We start from the raw sequence: 19617 nt of genomic DNA, 5'->3' as shown, positions 1-19617 counted from the left end.
GGCCTAAGCAATCATCAGAGGCAACTTTGCCAATAGCTCTTAGTGAAGTACTAAGAACTTAGTGATCTACTACCTACCCCAGCCTGGGCATGTTCTTCTAAACTTTAACCTATGATAGACAATGAAGTTATGAAGATAATTTGTATTTCATTTAGTATGTATAACTGTGTCATCTTTGCATTACAAAGTCTCCAAGCCATTTTTTCATTTCACTGGTAACTTGGAGTTTAATAGGTTTCATGTATATATCTGTGTGATGAGGGACCTGCAAAAATGTGGCAGTGGAAAGGGATTTGTTCCTGGGCTTTGGGTTTTTGAGTTGAAGAGTAAGAATTGCAGCCTTCAGCATTTCTGGAAACCCTGGGAGGTGTAAATGTTGGCTTAGCTAAAAAGCTGAGTAATTCACTCAGAAAGCAGGGAACAGTCTACAGCATGTTTTTTTCCTCTGAGCTCTGCCAATGTATGTTATGGAGAAATGGCTAAATGAGGAAGCGCATGAAAACATTTCCTCAATTCACACCTCCCACTCAAGTGACAGTTCAAAAACTGAGTCAGAAAGGCTATGAATTGCTCAAAAGTACTGGTGGAATTTGGCACTGGCTTTGGGACCAGGATTTTGTCTTCATTTTGTAGTATACTACCTGCTGCTGTCATCAGCTGTCTTAAGTCTTAGCCAGTGAAAGTCCTTCATTGAAGACTGATAGTTCCAAGTCAGTTATTTTTTCTCACCTCTTATTCAGATTTTTGGTTTTGGAAATCCTTTGAGGTTCTTTGGCAACAAGTAGCAAACTGCTGTTGTTTTAACTTTGATTTTTCTGGACTTGTTCCATATTTGAATAGACAAAATTTAACTGTATTGTCCATGGCTACAGCTATCTAAAGAAGTGAAATACTAATGGATTGCCCAATATGAAGGTAAAAACTCATTAAGTGTTAGTGTTGTAAACGTTGTAGGAAGTTTTATTCCTAGATTTAGGGGTTTTACTGGCTAATGTCTGTGTAACAACTGCTTCTATAGAATAACATGCAACAGCTAACGCTCATCGTTTCAGCAGTTGAATATCGGATATATAGGAGATGCTGAACCTGAACTACCTAAGGGAGCTGGACTTGCTGAAAAACACATAGGGCTCACCTTTTGAGAGTTGTCTGTCCTGTCCTTCATTACTTTATTATATTATGAACCGTCCTTCTGACTGCTGGATGGGTGACTGAGGTACTGTTTTGCTTATCTCAGTTGTACTCCATCAAACAACAGCACAGTGCTGCTCAGATTTTGGCTGTAGAAGATCCTGGAACAAACCCGGCATTGCTATGGCTTGGAAATAATGGAGGAGGATATGGCAGTAAGTCAGTCAAGAGCTGCAGCCAAAACTGTGCGCCGTATTTCGGTTAGCAGGGAGTCAGTGAAAGAATAACGCTCTGCTGCTGCTACGATGAGTCTGGCAGTTCTCTCTTCCTGTCTCATCCATTCTGGTTACAGATGTCTCATTCATCAGTGGAGTACTAGTTTGGGAGGGACTTACTGGATATAGATACGATCTCTGCTGTATTGAGTGTAGTAACTCAAAACCCAGAATGAGATAGTTTTGTGTCAGGCAGTCGTGTGAGCATCCGGAAATAAAATTGTGGCTTAAATTTTGTGAAGGCAGTAAAGGAATGTGAAAGAAGGCTCACAAAGCAGGGATAGCTGTAATTGCAAGGCTGGGAAAAGGCTGATTTGTTTTGAGCACATTCTGTCTGAATGGCTGTTATTTACTTGTTCAGCTTTCATGGAAGCAGCAATATTTTTACAAAGCCCCTTTGAGCACTACATGAAGTCATCTTAATGCATTTATTTCTGCAGTATAGTAAAAAAAAGCGTATGAATAGCAAGGGTTAATAGAAACTCATGCTACCTGCTGTCCTTCAAAACCTGAAAATTGTGGTGAATGAGTAACCTTGCCCACCTACATCAAAATCCTCAAATTTGAATTCATCTGTCAATCCTTCCATGGATCATGAGCAAATAGTAAGGTGCACCTGTTAGTGCTGCTAACATCCCTGTGTGAGATGTGATTTGGACAATACATGTTACATACCTGGGTTCAAGCTGGCTTGGCAGGGTGAATATATTTGCTTAGTAATAACTGTCTTGCTAATACTTCATATATATAGCAGAAAGGGCTGCATGTTACAAAAGCACAGTCATTGCTCAAAATATTACAACAGTAATATTTCATTAGTATGGACACGCTTCTTGATTAAGTTTCCTATCAAAAGTAAACATCACAGGAAAAACTGCACAATTAAGGAGTTTTTAGCAGAGAAGTTTATGGGGGAAAATTCTCACTCAAGCATTTCTGTTTGGGAATAGACGGTGTGGAAATCTTGCCTTGTTTGAGAATTGGTCCTTGGTCATAACAAGTGCAAAAATCTCTCTTGTGCCTGTCATCAGCTCTGCTGGCAGAATGAAAGAAGGAAATTCCCATAGCTAATAAATGACACATAGCCCTTAGACATCACACTTATTTTTTTGTGCCTCTTCCCACATCTGACAAGTGGTTGCTTAAATATGCTGTTTTGTAAAAATAACCTTATTTTTAAGTCCTGTGTAGCGTGGGGTGATTTTAGAGTGTAAGGGACCCTGGCTGCTCCATTGCCTGGGGAGCAGTTAACACAACTGAGTGTTACCCCTGGGATGCCAGGGTTGAAGCATCCCCAAGAATCAGTGAGGTATTCTCATACTGTGCTCCGTATTAAAATGCCACATTTCTTAGAGAAGTCTATCTTCATGTGTTTTTTTTTTTCTTTCTTTTTTTCTCTATATGTTTTTCATCTGCTGAAATCCTACTGAGGGTAATTAGCAAATAACCCTCTGAAAGGCTATCTAATTAATGGAAAATTGGAGTTGCATGATTTGGCTCCAGAGATGAAAGGAATCTATGTTTCTGGGTGCAAGAATGGCCCTGTGTTATCTTTCCTTAATGTATTTCAGGGATGTAAAGTACTAGCTCAGGAAGGCTCCAAATCTTTTCATAATTACCCTACAATCCACTGAAATAATGAAGAATATAGAGTTAGGAGAATTTGGGCAATCCAGCCAGTTGAAATGAAATATTAACATTGCTGAAATTTGCCAGTTTCTGTGGGGGCTTGCAGAAACAAGACGGCTAATTTACACATGTTAATTGACTACATTCATCTGTTCATCCTTTCTTTAATGCATATTATGACTTAATTTCTTATCTATTACTGTCTCCTCCCAAAGCGACACACCAGATCACGTGCCAGCAAATGCTATGCTCGTAAGCTTGCTATTTTGTTATAATTAAATTTGAGATGTCTGCATTTATCAGAAAGAAGGGTAATTCTGTGATTCAAGATTTTATTCATTTGCTTAATAAAACCCGTATTCCAGTGCTAATAATTAGCATGCTCATACAGAATAGGAAGCTTGGCACGGTAGATTTAAATCTGCCTTACCACCATCAACTCCAGCCCAGCACATGCATTCTTTAACTTGCTCATTTGCAGTAGGTGCAAGTTTTCAGATGTAAATTAGGTAATCCTCGTTAACTAAAAATTGGACATAGCGGTGCAGTTTTAGAATAACCCTAATGACCTTGTTCCCTCAATCCAAATCAAATTATGGCATACGCAGAAATTACTTTATGGTTCGAACAGTAGACAATGGCTAAATCTGATGCAGAGGCACATCCTGTTTATTCCAGAAGGAGCAAGCGCTGATTGAACGTGTTTGCTGAACATCCCTTGAGATGTGTGGTTCTGTTGATAGTACTTGCCTTTGCTCTGGTGGGAACTGATTAACTCTATTTAAATGCTACAGCAGAAAAGCGAGTCTAAAAGAAAATAAGATGAAATGTTTTGTCTATTATCATCTACTTCCTGTTATTATCTAATATTATCTATTTTATTTATGTATCTATAAAGAAAATCCAGGGACTAATAAAGATGAGCTTAATCCTGTCTCATGCATTTCCCTATAGGTCATTAGATCATTACTTTGTATTTGCCAACAAGAAAGTAATGTGCTGTGATGCTCCCCAGTGTCATTTTATTCTGGAATATCTCTATGTAAGTCAAAGATTTACATAAAACTTATGAGATGTTAAGAAAAGCTCCATATACTTTGCTTGGGAAGAAAAGGCCCTGAAATAGAGAGCTCACACAAGAGGCTGATTCCCATTTTAGTAAAGAAGATCAAAAGTGTGGCTTATTAGGGCAGTTTAAATGCACAGTCTCAAATGAAAACAGCACCTGATATAGTACATAGCACTCCCAATCCTATGAGCTCCATTCAGTCCTAAATAAACTCATCCATATTTTGTGTCATCATGGGTGGAAATTATCATCTCTCTCTGCAGGTTGTGTCTTCAGAGGTCCACACCCAAGAAGACAGTCCTACTGAAACAATGTGCAGTAGCAAACCCAGGGATGTAAAATAATAATAACATATCAACTGCATGCCAGTTTTAAATTAGAATACCTATGTAAATGCCTTTGTAGGCCTTTGCATTGAAAAAAGAATTTTTTTCTTTTCTTGGAAAAGGTTGGCTGTACTTTTTTCTTTTCTCTCCTTACGTGTTTGTAGGATGGTTCTAAAATTACTTCAATTGATTATAAAGCTATGAAGATGTAATTTGTTTCTAGGCTTATCACAACTAGTTTTTTGAATATAGGATTGAAAATAATGTTAAGACTTACATGTTACTGTTAAGAGATTTACATGTCTGCGGTAGTAGAAGCTGTACTCTGGTTTTAAGGTTTTTTACAGATTCTCAAGTGCAGAAAGCATGAAAGAAAGCACGATGTCACCTTTGTGCTTTGATGCTCAGCCAGAAACAGAGGAGTGTTGCTACCCTGAGAATCTTTTTCAGTGCTTATATCAGAAAGGAATTAAAACATTATCAGAAAGGAATTAAAACAGACAAAAATCCATCTGGAAAATGGAAAATCCCTCTGAAATGCTCACTTTGAATGTTGAAACATTAAAAAAAAATCACCTGAGTTATTGTAAGTTTCCATATGGAGCATAAGTTGTAGTGGAGGTTCTCAGTTTTTCAACCCAGTTGAATTTTTCAAGGCAAAATTTGTTGAAATTGTCTTTTTCTGAAGCCAGGATACAGTGCCTTCACTGCTTCTCATAAAAAAGTATGGAAATTATGCCGGGTTGGGTTGTCATAATTTTTCAGTGTTCAGTGAATAACAATATAAATGATTTTTGTAATATTTCTTCCTCAAATAATGCTGAGAAGAGGAACATTGCACCCACTTCAGAAACAATAGCAGCCTGAGGAATATGAAAGATTTATGTTCATTTATACAATATTTAAAGTAAGAGCACTTCACAGCATGTGGCTGTCGGTGTTGTCATGGCAGCAACTGAAGATGTCAGAACTGGACAAAGCAGAAGACTTAGGTCTGCCCAAGCTGAAGCCAGCAGCTCGCCTGTTGTGTTGTTGTGCTTGAAAAGAATGAGAGCAGTGTCTGTTTGGCCTGCTGATTTCTTCATTTAGAATCAAGGCTTTCTCTAGTTTAAAAAAAAAAATAAGAAAGCAAGTGCAAGAAGAATGGCATGAAATACACAACCCATCAATTGAATGTTGCTTCTCTCATTTTGCTATGGCAGCTTATGTTGTATTAGAAAAATGGGAAAAGGAATAGCTGGCTTCACTGGTTGAGTTGGAAGACTATTTAAGCCCCTATATAGTTCCCTTTTCTTTCCCCATTTTAGGAGTTTTCTGCTGGTGGCACATGGCTGGGATCTGAGGAAGGATGTGCTACTAATGGGTCTTAAGTGTGGCTCTTCTTTTGGGTTCTTTGTAGTCTAACTTCTCACAGCTTATCACACAGTCTATTGGCACCATTCTGTGTTCTTACAAATGTAGTACATTACCACATCTGTCAGCTCAGTTTGGTTTGCTTCCTTCCAATGTGTGTGTTTTTGTGCCTATGTAAACATGAAAACACATGGAAGAGTATTTTGCTTTGCACTACTAAACTTTCTTTAGTTGGAAGATGTATACAAATGACTTAGTTTGCTTTTTAAAAAATTTTACTTGACATGAACTATGCTTTGTTGTACTTTATTGCAGCTTCTCAAATTCTTAGTAAAGTGTAGGGGGCCAAGGGCTTAGGGTAGCATTGAAAGTGTATGTTCTTCCATTTTGCTAGGAGTTGATTAGCGTCAAAAATAAGACCTGTTATTTGAAGATCTTTTGTTACAGAGCTTTACAGATCCTACAAGATTGATTTAGGACACTAGGTCATGTTTAATAGGTTTTAATGCATTTTTATGAAAGGTTATCAATCCACTTATATAAGTACATATACTTTCTCAAGGAAACTGAGTGACAATAAAGTAATATTCATAACATAAATTGTAGATCTGGTCCAGTGTATGCTCAGATCAAATGAAATCATTCATGGGTTGTGACAGGCACTGGATGAGATCTGAGTGTAATGACGAATGCTGTTATTACATTGGGGTATATAACTATGCTTACTTGTGGTGATTGTTTTTCGGTTCTCTCCTTGTTTAACCAATGGCAATGCCATGCTGATCTTTCTCAAAGTGTAGGAACTATATACAAGTACAGTGAGTCATTGCATGCTAGCAAGGTTTTGTAAATGCCATGGTGCAGAAGGTGACTAACACAGTAATGATGAGTCTTCGTCATTGTCGTTAGCCTTGCTGTAAAAAGGACCTAGCAAAGGTGTTAGGTATTTTAGTTTTAAAAAAATAAGCAGGTAACTTATCTCACTGTACACAAATACAACAGACATATAAAAGCCATCAAATATTATTTGAAATTCTGTTTAAATCTGTTTCACAGTGAGATTTTTTGGTAGTGGTTTTTTTTTTTTTGTATGGAGCTGTGCAAGTTCAGAGTGGTGCTGAGAGGAAAGGAACGCTGTACATCCACTGCAGGTCACTGTAAGATGGAAATCAAAAAACATCTTAGCACCAGGGCAACATGAGCTATGAGGGGAAACTGGATTGGTGCATGCAGGCAACGTGCATTAATACATAAAAAGCTAGTTTTACAGAGTATTTATAAAATTGTTTTAATTTGTTTCATACATGCGTTCTTTTAGCTTTATTTCTGTATCAGTCAACTTTTAAGAATTGCATTCTGTGACACTTGCCATCAAATTAATAATCTGGTCTTCATTGTGTTCAGTGCTGTACAGCTCCCAAACGCCAACACCTGATTTTACAAATTCTTTCCCAGTAGAACTTAAAAATTCATTGATTCCTCTTGCGTCAGTGTAAAGCTACAGATGTGATCCAGAACCCATTAGGTCATCAAAGAACATCAAAGTTATGGATCAAAAAATCACTGCTGTGTGTGTTCCATGACAGAAGTAAACAACTGAGAAAAATCATTTCCATTGAGTAATGTACAGCATTAAAAAAATCACTCACAGTTTTATTTGAAGTTCTTGTATTGTGTTAACTTACTGACTCTTCATGAAAATTTCTTCTTAGTCTTGATGCCATTTCTTTCTAATAAAAAGCTTGTATTACAAAAAGAGCGACAGCAAAACCCCTTTGTTGGCTAGAAGAAGAGGTGTATGTGGTTTGACATAAAGGGGTTTATGCTGGGAATATGTTGTTCTTGGAGTAGTAGTGCATGGAAAACATAAACTAACTGGTGTTGAGTTTTATTAATTTGATTACGAGTTGTAAATAGTAATTGGCAGCCTTTTAATCTACCACTGTTGAAACATCCCATTTTATCTGATGTTACCTGGACTATTTTTCTGTCCATGTAAATTAGACTCATCTAACAGAGTCAAGAATGCAAGTTCCATTACTTTGATTGGAATTAGCAGTGGACATGTCAAGTCAATTACTCTAAAACTGGAGAAATGTAAAGGAGTGTGGTACGTTTATCATTTACTGTTTCAGAACACTGCATTTTTCAGAGGAGCTGCTAGGACTGTCCTGATTTTGTATGTTACGGAGTAGGATTTCATGCTGGTTCCTACCTTTATCAAGATTATGCAACTAGAAGAAAACTGTAATAGTTTTTACATGTTTTTATTAGAAACAACAGTATCACATGCTTCCAATAAAATTTTATTTGTAGTTACTGCATTATAAAGCTACAAGGCCTTATTATAAACATAGAAGAAGGGGAATTTGCTATTAAGACTCACATTTAATTGCAGGTTTTATTGAATGGCTTAGAGTCCACAGCTAACCTAATATATTGGATCTGTGCACTAAGCCCAATTGCAGTGCAGCTCTGTGTGGTCTGGGTGCCTGTTTTCTGTGCCATCCTTGCTAGTAGAATGTCTGTGTTACAGCACTGAAGAAGGACTGATGACAAGCTTCTTTATTGTGGCCCTTAGCAATAGGTTGCTAAGATTAGCACTCTGAGAAAGCGATTTGTCTGAAGGGCTTTCAATTCTTTCCTACAGTCATAGTCAACAGAGAACTATCAGACAGCTGCTTCTCTCTCTGACAGGTTTGCTTATATGTCAGCCCAGAAAGATAAAAAAAGATAACAGAGGATTTCCTTTTCTTCTTCCTGACTTTTGATTTCCTTGGCAGAAGTGTCTGTGTTCAGAACTTGGATTTATAATTAAATCTGGCTATGGAGGTTGAGTTTTCATTGTTAGGTGGTCTGTACAAAAGAATTAATAACCTAGTTCAAACTTTGTCTTTTTCACAGTCTGGCAGCTGTATGAGAAGTAGAGGGTTTGCAATCTTTTAGTTGCTGAGCTGAAATCATGCTAACAAAAGAAACAAAATATCTTTTATTTAAAAAAAATATGGGCAAATAAGGTCCAGCAAAGTGAGAGCCTTCTGGACTTGCACAGCTTAAAGTGTATTTGGGAATAGAAAAGAGTAAAGTTATTACATAGTAAAGAACTAACATGGCTTCCACTGAAGACAAAGCTAAATACAACTAAGAGATATTGCTTTCGTAGAATAAGAGCTGAGTATCCAAGCTATACTTGGATAGCTTACTCTTATCTCTCCTAAGCTTACAAAATAGCCTTCATTAGGAAGAAACCAGCAAGCACAATTTCATCTGTGTTTAGAGAAATCTAAGATCAGGGAATAACCTGACCTGGCTGGAAGTCAATACATTCAACAGTTTGCTTACACCCAGTGTGTAGCAACATGTCAAGTATAAGCCTGCAATTCTCTCCCCTTTTTAACAGTAATTTTACTTGCAGTTACCTGGATCATTTAACTACTTTATACAAATAAGATAATCTTCTCTAACAGAGATAGGAATATAAGTGAAATGCTACTTTGATCAGAACTCATGATTTGCTATTGAAACACAAGATAAAATCAGCCTGTTGGTCTGAATGAACAGCAAGATGACATTTATGATCGTCACTTGCTTTCCAGCTAACTGATCATAGAAATGATTAATAAGGTAAGATTCTAGGTGATAACATGCCACGAGATATCCAATAATACAATAAATGTAAATAGATGTTGATAGCACAGCACAGAAATAAAATTAAATGATAATCATATTTGCAGATTCAAAACTATCATAGTCAGTTGTATATTTATTCATATTAGCAAAATTGACCAGTAGTAAGAATGTGCAAAGTTGTGACAATTTTTCCAATTTACCTTCAGTTTCCACATAAGTGTCATTTTATTCCCACCCACTTTTTCTATGTTTGAATTTTAGTGCCTGACAAATACCCCGAAGAGGTGAGTTCTTGAACATACAGACCAGTAAGAGGATTGCGGGTGGTTTTACACTTTTAAAAAGAATATTCTGAGAGTGCGGGAAGTCCCTGTGAGAATTTTACAGGTGTGAGATGTTAAATGGCTCCATGCCAACATTGGCTGCATCTACAGCCCTAAAAATCTGAATGGCTTTTCCTACAGTCAGTAGGGGTATCTAAAACTCTCTACACCAAAAAGCAACTTAAAATTGGAGTAATGTTTTAAATGTGTATAAGAACACAGACTTCACATTTCTCTGTAAGTTCACAGAGGTGTCTGCAATGCATTCTTAATATCTCTTTGTAAGAAAATCTGCATTATTGCGCTATATTCTGACAACTGTTTAATTGTATTTGGCAGCTTGTTTTGGTTCTGAACCAGCTTGTTAGCCATCTAATTAAAATGGGGATTACTGTGATATGCAGCTTGTCTCTTAAATTTATAGGGATGATGAAAAAGGATGTGAAGAAGACAAGTTATTTTTCAATGATCAAAAAAGTGTCCCAGCTCAAATCTTGTTTTTCATATTTCTAATGCCGTTGAAATGCTCAGAGACCAAACGTTTAATATGACAGTCAATGACGTGAGTGTAAATTTCTTCTAGTATTGTCTTTGCGTACCGTGTTTCATTCTTTGCATGAAAACGGGGTGTAGGGAAATAAAAACAAGCATTATTAGGCTCCTCTCTTGCACTGCTCCCATTGTTGATGGAAGGACACAGTTGTGACACGAGTCTCTGATTAGTGTAAGGAATGCTATGGATGGTGCTGATCTGCATGGAAGAACAGTTGGCTCTGGAAAGAAAGCTTGCTGCACTGCCATTCCAGGTTGGAATGGTTGGGACCATTCCCTGTCCCAGAATCCTTCGTGAACCAGATCTGATCACAAACAGGCACCAGTGAAGGAAGCAGTCTTGAATTTCTAAGTCACAAATGCATATTTGCAGAGAATTTATTCTAGTTCTGTTTATCCTCCTCTAGAGCAGGACTTGCCACCTGTTAGTTGAGGGAGGAACCAGACAAAAATACCAAGGGAAGTGTCAAGCAAGTATCTTAGCTTACCCCCACTCCTTCTAACAGATTTCCTGTTGCATTTATATGCAACGGCAAAATAGAGCACAGCTAAATCTTTTTGCCAGAAATTGTTTAAAGTGAAGAGTCAAACCAGCCAGCCTCGTTTATTTCTTCTCATTTAACTGAGTTTGAACATAGTTTATAATAGGTCTTTCACATAATTTCTTTGGGTATTTTCATTATTGGATGTCCAGCTGACAGTTTTGTGAGGACTTATTTTTCTGTGTTCTGAATTAAAAAAACTTTGAGAAGTATCTAAACCTGAGGCTGCCAAAAACAGTCGCTTTTGTGTTCTGGAGTCTCACTGCATTTGTTTTATATGACTCTAAGTGAAAAGAAAGACTGCTCTTAATAACCATAAAAAAGTGCCTTTAATAACATCACATCAGTGGGTTTGCATTAGTCACTTCAAATATTAGGACAATTAATTAAAAAAATTATAGCATTTTATAATTACATTGCTGTAATGTATGATAAAGGGCAACCCAAAATTATTTTCATTATGTTTTATTCAGCACCTGTTACACTTTTACAGTGCTGCTGTATTTCTATAGAAAAGCAAGTCTGCTTTGGTTTTCAGAAGTCTGTTGAAATGCTTCTTGTGTAAAAATAGAGTATCTTACAACTGTTAAGGGATTCTATAAAGATCATTTCTATCTGGGTTACCATTTTCAGTATTTAACTTTTGCGTTTCTAAAAGTTAAGGCAATGCTTTTAGAATGTGAAATATCACAAAAGGCAAATTATCATACTAAACAACTTATTCAAATAGATGTGACGTTCTTGGAGTCTGCTGTCATTCTCTGCAGAAAAGCTAGATGCTTCCATATGGCAAACTACTTTTCATGTGTGTAATACCCTGAAATGTTGAAATACTTCAGTGGCATTTTATAGTTAAGAACTCTAAAAAGGGAATGTTTAAGGGCTTTCCAAAAGTTATGCAAGAAGGGAGCATGATGTGTGATGTGACAGCCACGTGGATCTGGCTGCCTTTCTCAACAACTACACTTCAGAGTGCAGTTGTTCTGGTTCCATCTTCAAATCTCTTAGGATCCTCTATCCAGTTCTCTTTCCTTATCTGTGAAATAGAGGGACTGCTGTGATTGTTTTAGATTATTTTTGACCAAATTCCTAAGAATTCCTTATGCTGTGGATCTGAACACTTCTAACTTTACCTCCAGTCAGTAAAGCATCAACAAAACAGGGGAGAAGTTGCCACTGGAGAGTCTTCTGAGTCATTAAATGTGGAATAACCTTCATTTGGATACAGAGAATTAGAAATCTTGGCCCTGTGACTTTAGAAACAGCTGTTGAGTTTGTTCAGCGTCACATCACTCAACATTTCTGGTCATTTGTGCTGTTTTTTAGACAAGGTAACACCCATTCCTTGTCTGCGTTCAGAGTCAAACCGCCTTCTTTGGCTTCGGAAGCTGGTGCCAAGCTTGAAATTGCAAAGCTTTTGGGCTGTAATTACAAACAGCAAAAGCTTCCCTGGTAAATGTGAAGTTATGGACATTTGCAACATTTTAAACTTCTCCAGTAGTTGTCTTTGGCATTGGAATTTCAATAACACATGGTACTACTAAAAGACAATGTACCTTAATGTCACTGCTCAGAACTATTTGGGGGTGATTCAAGTGACACTATTTGAAATGCAGCAGATTAAACTGTATACCTGTATATTCAAATACACAGTGTTTTTACCACAGACATGCAAGGAAAAGTAGCGTGTCTCTTACACAACTCTAAGTGTTAAAAATTAGCCCTATTCTTAAATGCGAGCATTTGCATTTAGCATCTTTACAAAGCTCAGCCTGAGAAAACTGGAGCAATAACATATGGATGCTCTTCCTGTTCCTGCCCCCTGCAAAGCCACAACTAAACTAAAATAGTGCTCCTTCTTTTCTCTCTCTCTTTTTTTTTTTTTTCTCTTTCCCCTGGTATGATTTATTTTCAGGTAATGTAGTTTGAAAATAGAAGGCTGGCATGTGAGAAAGGAAGCACAGGAGCAGGTGAAGCAGTGGGATGCTGGGCAGGAGGGCTCCTGCTTCCTTCCAGAGTGGACACTGCAGTGACTGTTCTGCATGGTGCTTGGGCTTGTGGCACAGGCTCCTCAGCAACCCTGGTAACTCTGCCTTTTTGGAGTTGCCTACTTTCATATATATATATATATATTTCAAAAAGCTTTCCCTTTCCTCATGTAATTTAGCCTGGTTGTGCTGGAAAGAGTGACATGGAACATTGACTGCTGTGGTGTATTTGATTTATCAGGTTTTAGTGCTATATGCACCAAAGCGTGTCAGAGGTGGCTTTTTGTTTATGTTAGTAATTTCAGCAGCTGTTAAAAGAGACATTACTACTTCTAAAATCTGGAACTGATTTACTCTTGATCTGCGTCCCTTTGTCATTCACTGTTTGCTTGCTTTTCACATTACTGGTATGCTCTTGGGAATTGACTTGTGTGTACTGTAAAGTGATTGATTGTTCTCTCCACATGGTTAATTTTTTCATCATTTGTAAAGTAATTCATTGTTTTTTGCAGTAGGATCATTTCACAGTTCATGATCTAAAATCCAGAGAGCATATTTCAGTCCTGCTAAGTTCCAGAGCTGGTCTGCTCGTTGGTGGGGCATGCCAGTGAAAGCATGAATCACAGAATTGCAGAATATCTGGAGTTGGAAGGGACCCACAGAGACCATCAAGCCCAACTCCTGGCTTCACACAGGAACCCCCCAGAATCCAAACCCTATGTCTGAGAGCATTGTCCAAACACGTCATGAATTCTTGTGGCTTGAAGTTGTTACCACTGCCCTGGGGAGCCTGTTCTATTACCACCACCACTCTCTGGTGAGAACCTTTTCCTAACACCCAGCCTGACCCTCCCCTCGTGCAGGGTGCTCTTCTAGTACTAAATAGGAACATGAAGGCAAATTATACAGAAGTGAATCAAGAGAGTAAGTAAACTTCAGATCTAGACAGCTTTGCTATTTGAGATTGCTACAACTGGTGGGCACCATGGTATACTGAATAGTCATTTTGGGAAAACTATATCCACACTGCCTGCTTGAAAGCTACTACTGTGGCTATTTAGTTGGACGTGGAAGTTTCCTGATCCTTTACCATAAGGCAGTGATGCAGTGGCAAGAAAAATACTATGAGAAAATGTGTGAACAAAGGGAATGAAGGGAGAACTGACTGGTTTAATTCTTTGCAAGAGCCACAAAAAGTAGATTATTTAAAAGTTATGAAATTGAAGTTTGAAAAAATGAATGGTTTCAGAAGAAGAAATCTGAGAATCAGAGGTAATAAGAATAATTATTTTTTCTAAGATGTCAGCAAATTGAAAATAACTTTGTGGATTAAACAATTCACAGAGCCCCAAAACAGTACTGTTTCTTTATTAGTAAACTGGGAAAATAAATGATATCCAACACTGTAATTTACTGAAGTTAAGAACGTTATGGAAATCTGTAGTTGCTAAATATTTTACCACTGCAATAGATTACAACAACAACAACAAAAAAGTCTATTAACTGAGTGTATGGAATGGAAGATATGCCCAGAAGATGCTGTTGCCACTGATGACGTGTACATAACACTGATGGATGGCACTGGCTCTGCCCATGCAGATTAAATGTCTGTCGGAGTCATCTCTGAGATGCTGGCTGTGCCATGCTTATTTGTAGAATATTGCAGGAACTGTGGGCGTGTGCATGAAACTCCATATATTCCACTCTAGTAAAATTTATGTGTGTGGGGGGGAAAAAGGTACCTGGGGAAATATGTGTGCACCAGCTGGTCCTGGCACACATCAGCAGAATGTATGTCAAGTTTTAATGGTAATAGAGTTGTGATTGTTTTTTGCTTTGGTTGTTGTGGGGGGAACTATTTTGTGGCTTTTTAAAAACGTATTTCTCATTTAGTTTCCCACATTTGGAATTGATTTATTTTGAAGTATTTATTTTTGATGTTATACCGACACTGGCAGATGAAAACAGACTGTATTTCAGTTCCAGTTCTGATGCAGTACAGCTTCCAGTCCTTTTGCTCTGCTCTGCACAACCTGCAAGATATCCACAGTGCTACAGCAGTAATAAAGCTGACATCTTCAGTGATGTTGAAATTGTCAACCTGATTTCTGCTAAGTGAAGGTCATGTGTTTTGAAGCCCCTGCATTTTATGTGCAGGCATACAGGTGTGTCGGTCAAAAGGTTAAGGTTAAGGTGAACGTGCTAGATTGATGTCCCACCGAAAAGAACTTCCTAAAAATAGTGTCCCCTTTCCAAGTAGGTAATAGGAGATTTTCTGACAGAGGAGATGCTTTTATGAACCATTCATCCCAAAGCAAAGATGGCTGGCTGGGAGGACTGGAGGCAGAGTTAATTCTCTGTCCTTTTTCTTGCCTTATCTGTTTGTACAAAAAGGTACCAGATACTCTCCCTACACAGATAGGGGAGAGCCCCAGGGTTCCTGTGAGTACAGCATCTCTGGGAACGCATTTGAGATGGTTAAACTTGGCAAAGGCTGACAGGAGACCAGGCAGCTGGGGAGTTACCTTGGTGTAATTTTGTTTGGGGCTTGGCCATAGGATTTTTCTGAGGCACGTAGGAAGGAATGAAAGGAATTTGTGGTTAAGGGAGTATTTTTCTTTATTTGGAATTACTTTGGAGGGAATAAAGGAATTATAGGAAAACTTGACCTGTGCCTTGGCAGGCCTCACAAATTGATGTTGCTGTACAGGTGGAAGCAGTGGTAGATTTGTGGCTTACTGTGCTGCCTCTATTTTTAGTTTCTGACCGCTTGCAAATTCTGTTTACAAATGTCAGGAAAATGCATTAGGATTATCTGCATTGCTGTAGAGGTAATAAAATGCTGTCCAATTTAGCCAATAGAATAGCTAAGAGCAGACTCCCACTGACATGTCAGTGTAGCTGCTAAATGCACACTGTGGCTCCACAGGACTTTTAAACTACCTGTGCTACTCTTCTCTTATTGCTTGTTTCCTGTCATCCTGATTCAGTATGGAGATTAGGAATCTTCTAATTTTTTTTTTTTTAATTCTTTTAACATCAGAGGCTCATCTGAGAGTAACTGAGAGTGTGCACTGAGGAGAAAGGAAATGGGTGGGATGAGGGTTCAGCAAGAGCTCCTTAATCCATTCCTGCAATGCCATGTGTAACTTGTGGAGCATGGCAGTGATACTGGAGGCACAAGGACTGAGTGTCCCTAGCCATTCAGCCAGTGGTCTCAAACACTTGGCCTTTTATTGTAGCCTTTTACCAAGGGATTGCCAGGGATACCAGCCCTCAGAAAGTCTTTTCTGCCACTCTTAATCATTAGCCAGCAAGAGGCTAGTGAATTCCACTTTGAAGGCAGTCTAGAAATACAAATAGGAGGAAAGTGTGGCTTTCAATGAATGTTAGATTGTGAAGACAATAACTCCCTGAACAGAGCAACCTTGTGTGTACCTGTGAATGCCCAGTTTTGGTGGTGCAACTTCTGCAGTTTTTGAGATTGTATGTCTCGAAGGAAGCATGCAATGGAAATTTGATGGGCAACATATTTTTATGCCATGAAGTGTTTAAACTTGCAGCTGGAACACTGCAGGCTCACATCAGCTTGTCAAGTGTAGCTCTTGCCTGGCAAGTCTGACCAAGAAATAGAGGCTCTTTTTTCATCTAGGAGATGAAGGGTGGGAAGTCTTGATTTAGTAGTGAGAGGGAGATGTAAATCCATCCTTACTGTCTGAATACTCTACAACTGAGAAAAAGTGAACCTGGAAAGGAACTTGATGACTTTTCTTTGTGTTTTGTAACTACAGAGTCTAAATATTTGTGATATATGGCATGCATGTGGCCAGATCTAGGTCTTAGATGAATAAGCAAAGGGTTATCTATTCCAAGATTTTAATTGCTGTTTGTCCAGATAAGTACCACAGAGCTGTGGGTTGCAATTACTGAAAAGAACAGTCATACCACAGCAGCTCTGTTCTGCCAAGCTGTTCTAATGAATGATGAAATACTGAAAGCTAGCTATTGCTTTTGTCAGCCTGAGACTGACAGTTGTTGATGAGTCTTTTTTTTTAGCTCAACAAATTTTATTTTTATGAAAATGTATTTTTAATAGTAAATTAGCTGATAGCTGTTGATGAGAAACTGGAAAAATTAATCCTGCGCTTTATTCATAGTCAACTTTAGTACTGGAACTGGAGTGCTGTGTGCATTTTAATCAGGGAGAACAGGTTCACTTAGTCCTGCTCTCAGCCCACAGTCTGCAAAATGTAGCAAGGAAACCTCAGCTGTTCGGTGGCTTGGTGCTTGGGGGCTTGCTTATAGCCGTAGCAGTGCTATTGGCCTCCAAAAGCAGTTTGATGCAGTCCCAGATCCAAGTGATCTTTTTCTCTTATGGCTTCTTCATTGGGATTCCTCTGTGATATAGAGGGTGGTTTTTTAGGAGAGTACTATCTAGAACTGGAAACTGTGAGATGGTGTAACTAGGATGCATAGAATCGAATGATCTTAATGACAACTTTTTTCCTCCTAAACTTTTGCCCATTTTTAAAGAGTCATTTTATTTTTAGAGGCAAAATGCTGTCAAAAGTGGAGCTGGTTAAAATGTTTCTCATTACTACTTCTGCTTTTGGAAATCACTGATTCAGTGGAATTTGAAACATTTCTCGGGGCTTTATGAATTACATTGGCAAAAAGATGACAGACAAGGTGTATGGATGGGCCTACATAACTTCATGTCAGCCAGCTGGTGGTCGGGTGGGCTTTTGTGCCTTTGTGGAGCAAAAAGCACTCTGGGATGTGAATTTTTCTAAGAGTCTGAAATTGTTACTTTGCTCAGAACCTCATCTGAAAGATGGCATACTTCATAAACACCAGTTTCTGAATGCTCTGCTAAACTTTATCCCACTACTGTTTTGAAAGAAAGAAAAGCATCTCTTGAGTGACGTCTAGGTCTTGTACCCTTTTTCTAAGTGTTGGGCAGGTTATTCTAGTGGCAGCTGAGTGAAACTAAGCCCATGTGTTGAAACTAGTTTTGTAGTTTCCAGCTGAGAGAAGAAAGGATACAAAAAAGTGTTTAAAAGATTCTAAATAATGTTTTTTTTCCTTTAGCTGTCTCCGTAATGAGATACAGTGCATCATCGTTTGGATTTGCTGTAAGTAGAAATAAGAGTTAAATATTCTCTATTTTTTTTCATGTGCTCCTTCTGAACACGAAATACTTTTTTTTTGTTGTTGTTGTAAGTTCATGGTAACCTGTACAAACTCAATGCTGGATTAGAAAAAATATTGTTGAAGTAAAACTTTGGAAGGGATAATAGAAATATTTTCATTCTAATATTTTGGTTTCTGACTTACGCAGGAGTTGATATTTGTCTCATTGTTGGTAGGAATTATCCACCAGATGTGGTTGTCTTTTACAAAATCTATCAACTTTGTTCTCTTGTTGAACTTTGAGCAAAATTCCGAAGTCACTTCTGAACTTTGCAAGTCCTTCCTATTGGAAGGCTGGGGTAAAACTAAAGCAGACTTTGGCATGACACTTTCATTCTCTAATTGTTGCCACGGCTCTTCTGATCAGTGGCAGAGCAAAACTTTCCTTATGACATGCACGATGTCTGATTTCAAACACTTTGGCATTTACTTTCAAATTTGAAAGATAGATTGACTCTGTACAAAGTTTGACATGAGTTTTTAAGGTGGCACAAGCATGTTTCGAAATGTTTAGATATTACCTAAAATGTTTTCTTTATTTGCTGGAAATACAAGCATTCTCTATTTTAAGAGTGAAATAGAAAGATATGAAATCTTGACAAAATGGGATTTTGACAAAGTTAAATTTTCTTTGCTTTGAAACAAGATTTCCTACTGAAGAAAATTCATGAATTTTCAGGGAAAGGAAATATTTGACAGGCATTTTCAAAAATTTTTCTTTTAGAATCTTTGCATATGAATCATATTTGTAGTATTTTAACTCTTGTAGTGCCACAGTGTCAGTTTTTTTAACTGCTCCACAGATCGTGGATTACAAGTAGAAAGTTCTTAATCTCTTGGTTGACCGAATGAGCTCTGAAGTGTATCACTGTACATGGCAAGATCAATTTAATGGCAAGATCAATTTAATGAATGTAAATCCTACTTTCATTAAAATGATTTATCTGAAGCTGCTTTGTGCCTGTGCAGCAGGATGTAAGTACGTTGCTGTTAGTATTTGTGGGCATATTATTGGCCCACAAAACAATTGACTCTGTATCTCTTTCAGTTTGATGCTACCCTGGATGTTTTGTCATCAGCGATAGTTTTGTGGCGTTACAGCAACGCAGCTGCTGTACATTCTGCACACAGGGAGTACATGTAAGTACACTTAATTGCTTTTGGCTTTGATATAGGCCTGCGGAGCTTTGGCTGTCAAGCTGTGATGTTAGAGATTCCAGAGCTTTAAGAAAGAATATTTTGTCATGTCAGCAAGTATTCATTCTTTATGCCCGTTTACTGCTTGGACCCAAACACATAAACTGTACTGGAGCAGACTTCCCTATGTTTGTGATTTTCATTGTCTTTTTGGACAATATAGGACTTAGGGCTTTTTTCCCTGTAGCATCTGTGTTAGAAGAATTGTATTTGCAATCTGTAATGGACTGTAAATCTCTTATTTTGCATCTTTCTCTGTTATTCTTCTCGGGGTATCCCTCTAAAATTGTTGTTTATACTATGTATGTGCCTCCTTTAAAAACACTGAACATATGTCAAACCCCTTCTTTTTGAATGCAAATCTCTTTATCATCTTGTGATATTATTAGAAGTTAAAATTTCAGAACAC

General features: G+C 37.9%; 1 protein-coding gene across 4 annotated transcripts in view; it reads left to right on the top strand.

Annotated features, from left to right (window-relative positions):
* TMEM163 (transmembrane protein 163) overlaps window positions 1-19617 on the top strand; it is an 82473-nt gene that overhangs the window by 27589 nt on the left and 35267 nt on the right. For all 4 annotated transcript variants that reach the window (XM_015289925.4, XM_040704261.2, XM_422132.8 and 1 more), the window contains 2 exons: window positions 17910-17953; window positions 19060-19151. In XM_015289925.4, the coding sequence (XP_015145411.1) occupies window positions 17910-17953; window positions 19060-19151 (136 nt within the window). The remainder of the gene's footprint in view (window positions 1-17909; window positions 17954-19059; window positions 19152-19617) is intronic.

Source organism: Gallus gallus, chromosome 7 (genome assembly GCF_016699485.2).
Source record: "Gallus gallus isolate bGalGal1 chromosome 7, bGalGal1.mat.broiler.GRCg7b, whole genome shotgun sequence".
Classification (NCBI taxonomy): Eukaryota; Metazoa; Chordata; class Aves; order Galliformes; family Phasianidae; genus Gallus; species Gallus gallus.
Note: the sequence above shows the minus strand (reverse complement) of the source record. Positions and strands in the feature narration are given on the sequence as shown.